The 3,731-nt window shown below is 63.5% G+C and overlaps 2 protein-coding genes across 2 annotated transcripts in view; both read left to right on the forward strand.

The window, feature by feature from the left end:
* HIP1 (huntingtin interacting protein 1) overlaps positions 1-3,634 on the forward strand; it is an 18,706-nt gene extending 15,072 nt beyond the window's left edge. Inside the window, exons 19-28 of the mRNA XM_029961241.1 lie at positions 266-589; positions 696-806; positions 898-956; positions 1,054-1,147; positions 1,475-1,575; positions 1,690-1,795; positions 1,890-2,013; positions 2,516-2,577; positions 3,077-3,188; positions 3,473-3,634. Coding sequence (XP_029817101.1) covers positions 266-589; positions 696-806; positions 898-956; positions 1,054-1,147; positions 1,475-1,575; positions 1,690-1,795; positions 1,890-2,013; positions 2,516-2,577; positions 3,077-3,188; positions 3,473-3,483 — 1,104 coding nt within the window. The 3' untranslated portion in view covers positions 3,484-3,634. The remainder of the gene's footprint in view (positions 1-265; positions 590-695; positions 807-897; positions 957-1,053; positions 1,148-1,474; positions 1,576-1,689; positions 1,796-1,889; positions 2,014-2,515; positions 2,578-3,076; positions 3,189-3,472) is intronic.
* The window catches only part of LOC103759502 (nuclear envelope pore membrane protein POM 121C), a 16,624-nt gene continuing 16,446 nt past the window's right edge, over positions 3,554-3,731 (forward strand). Inside the window, exon 1 of the mRNA XM_029961242.1 lies at positions 3,554-3,707. Within this exon, the coding sequence (XP_029817102.1) occupies positions 3,554-3,707 (154 nt within the window). The remainder of the gene's footprint in view (positions 3,708-3,731) is intronic.

Genomic DNA, 3,731 nt, shown 5'->3' on the forward strand with positions numbered 1-3,731 from the left:
CAGAGGATTTGGTGGGCAGAATGCTGGGATGGGCAGGGGCTGAGTAGAATTCTGGGGCAGGTAGGGGCCAAGGTGGGCAGGGGCTGGGGTGGACAAGGGTCATTGCAGGCAGGGGACAGAGTGGGCAGGATGCTGGGGTAGGCAGGGAAGGATTCTGGGACGGGAAGGGGCTGTGGTGGACAGGGGCAGACAGGGCCAAGATAAACAGGATGCTGGAGCGGGCAGGGATTGGAACAGACAGGGGTTAGGGTGGGCCAGGACCAAGGTGGGCCAAGGTCATGGAATGCAGGGGACTGGGTGGGAAGGATGCTGGGGTGAGAAGGTGCCAGGAGACCAGCTGGGCAGGATGCTGGGACAAGTAGGATCAGGATGGGCAGGATGCCAGGGCAGGCAGGGACCAGACACCTCCATCCCTCCATGCGGCCCCCTCACCCCCTGTGCTGCCAACACAGGTCTGCTGGAGCTGTGCAGGCAGTGTGGCAGCGAGGCCCTGAGCTACCTCAGTGCCCTGCAAGACCCAGGGACAGTGGCAGGTGCTGACTGCAGCCCAGTGACAGCCTGCCTGGGCAGGATCAGCACCATTGCAGAGGTGGGTGCCCCCGGAGGGCTGGTGGGATGGGGTCAGGCTGTGGTGGGCACCGCCAGAGGGGCTGTGCCACCCCTGGATGTTCCCTTTCGTCCCATCCCGTCCCCAGGAGCTGCGTCCCAGAGGGCTGGACGTCAAGCAGGAGGAGCTGGGTGACCTGGTGGACAAGGAGATGGCGGCGACGGCCGCGGCCATCGAGACGGCGTCTGCCCGCATCGAGGTGAGGGCACCCTGTGCATGGGGAAACCACGGGCACTGTGCAGGCCTGCCACCAGGCACAGGGCTCAGCACAGCCTCTCCCCCCCCACCAGGAGATGCTGAGCAAGGCACGGGCCGGTGACACTGGGGTCAAACTGGAAGTGAACGAGAGGTGAGTGTTGGTCGGGGAACTGGAGAGAGCCGGGCAGACAGGATGGGACTGGTGCCACAGGCACCCCACAGAGGGCTCAGAGGGGTTTGTCTCACAGGATCCTGGGCTCCTGCACGGGCCTCATGCAGGCCATCCACGTCCTGGTCCTGGCCTCCAAGGACCTCCAGAGAGAGATCGTGGAGAGTGGACGGGTGAGCTGGTACAGGGTTGCAGATCAGAGGTGCTTGGCCAGCCAGGGGCCACCACACACTTGCTGGAACATGCTGCTCCAACCCTTGGCCCGTTGGAGCGTCCCCACCAGCTGCCAGGGGCTGCTGCCCCAGCCCCAGGGTCTCACCCTGTCTCTGATTCCCAGGGTGTCACAGAGATCCTTGATCTCCCTTCCCATGCAACCCCCCGTGCTGGGTGTCTCCCCAGCTCCCACACGTATCCGAAATAACACCCTGACCTCCTGCTTTCCACCAAGACTGGGGGTCTGGGGGGTCCCCTGTCCCCAGCCATGCCTTTCCCCATGGCAGGGAGCAGCATCCCCCAAGGAGTTCTACGCCAAGAATTCCCGCTGGACCGAGGGTCTCATCTCCGCCTCCAAGGCCGTGGGCTGGGGTGCCACCGTCATGGTGTAAGTGCCACTGTCACCGGAGCGTGGAGAGGATGGCAGAGTCCTGCTGTGCCCACAGGGAGGGGACACAGGGGTGGCAGGACGATGCTCCAGCCCCTCTCTGCCCTCCTACAGTGACGCTGCCGACCTGGTGGTGCAAGGCAAGGGGACGTTCGAGGAGCTGATGGTCTGTTCCCGGGAGATCGCGGCCAGCACCGCTCAGCTGGTGGCAGCCTCCAAGGTAGGAGGTTTGGGGTGACCCTGGGGCACCCTGTGGTCACCCCAAATCATAGGGCTGGTGGGGTGTAAGTGATCCCTCCTGGCTGTCCCGGCAGGTGAAGGCAGACAAGGACAGCGCCAACCTTTGCAAGCTCCAACAAGCCTCCCGGGGGGTCAACCAGGCCACAGCCGGTGTGGTGGCCTCCACCAAAGCTGGGAGGTCACAGGTGGAGGAGAAAGGTGAGTGTGAGGCTGCAGGGATTGTAAAGTCATGGAATCACTTAGGTTGGAAAAGCCCTCTAGGACCATCGAGTCCAACCGCTCCCCCACCACTGCCAAGCCCACCACAAACCCATGTCCCCAAGTGCCCCATCTACACAGCTTTTAAATCCTTCCAGGGATGGTGACTCTACCATTTCCCTGGGCAGCCTGTGCCAGGGCTGACAACCCTTTCAATGAAGAAATTTGCCCTAATACCCAACCTAAACCTCTCCTGGCACAACTTGAGGTCATTTCCTCCAAGCCTAATGCTTGGAGCACAGACCTGCCCCAAAACCTCTGCTCTTGGTCCTCAGCACCCTCACCTGGCTGTGCCCTGGTGGTCTCTGTCTACAGCTGCCCCTCTCTCCCTGCCATGTGGATCCCTGCCATGGTGCCAGACCCTGCCAGCATCCTGGGAGCTGCTGGGGGGTCCAAGCAGGGAGTAGAGCTTGAGGGGTGCTGGTGGTGTCTTTCTCCACAGACAGCATGGACTTCTCCAGCATGACACTCACCCAGATCAAGCGTCAGGAGATGGACTCACAGGTAGGATGTTCCCATATTTTGGGAAACGCACCCACTGATGTCTTGCTTGGGCTACCCAGGCTGGGGGAGAGATGGAGGGGCACCAAGCTGGGGGGTCACCCTGCCCAGCTGCCCCCAGGCAGCACCAGCATGGGAGAAACCCAAGGTGTGAAGGCCACAGATGGGTTTACCCAGGAGCCACATGCAGTTGGTTCTCAATCCCTCCCCAGCAGCCCATGGCCTCCCCACAGCACCCACCTCTGCCTGGCACGGGGCAGCCCCAGGAAATTCCTCTTCCCAGGGTGCCCACATGGGTCATTCTGCCTTCACCTGCCTGCACAGGCAGCAGCCACCTGAACCCCACCACTCCCCACGTCTGCTTGTCACCAGAGCACCTGTGGGATGTACCTCGGTGGTCTTTGGGCTCAATAGCGGGGGGATAACGGGTGTGAAAGGGGGTTGCTCAGCCCCACCCCGTGCCAGGGTGCTGGGTGGGCATGTCCTGGGTGGTGTCCCCCAGGTGCGGGTGCTGGAGCTGGAGAACCAGCTGCAGAAGGAGCGGCAGAAGCTGGGGGAGCTGCGCAAGAAGCACTACGAGCTGGCCGGAGTGGCCGAGGGCTGGGAGGAGGATGGTGAGTGCTGCCAGTCCTGCTCCAGCTGGGAAACTGCTCCGGGAAGGAGCAGGGCAGGATGGAGAAGCCCTGCCTGCCGTCCTGGCAGTGGGCAGGCGTGGCTTTCACTCCAGCTGGCACAAACCCAGGGGGAGTTGGCGCACACAGACAAATCCCTGGAGACTCCGACTTGTGGGATCCACATCACCCCTGGGCAGGGGGCTCGGGTGCTGCTGGTCCCAGAGGGGTGGGACAGTGGGATATCGGGAGGCACTGCACCCCCTGACCCTCTCTTCCCCCTCCAGCTGCAGAGTAGCCCCAGTGGCAGCAGCAGCCCCCGGGGGACACCTGGGGCCTCGCAGGGGACACCCCTGGGACCCCGTTCGATGCAGCCTTTTGGGAAGATCCCCACGGATCCGGTGCAGAAGCCTCCCCGAAGCACACGCCCCCCTCATCCCCCAGGAGCCGCCTCCGGAGCCCCGGGAGCCCCGGGAGCCACCCGGCGAGGCCCCGGGGCCGGGGGCTCTGCAAAGTGCACGTGTATTTATTAGAGCTGCTGGGGGG

Source organism: Manacus vitellinus, unplaced genomic scaffold (genome assembly GCF_001715985.3).
Source record: "Manacus vitellinus isolate BGI_N305 unplaced genomic scaffold, ASM171598v3 scaffold_32_pilon, whole genome shotgun sequence".
Lineage (NCBI taxonomy): Eukaryota > Metazoa > Chordata > Aves > Passeriformes > Pipridae > Manacus > Manacus vitellinus.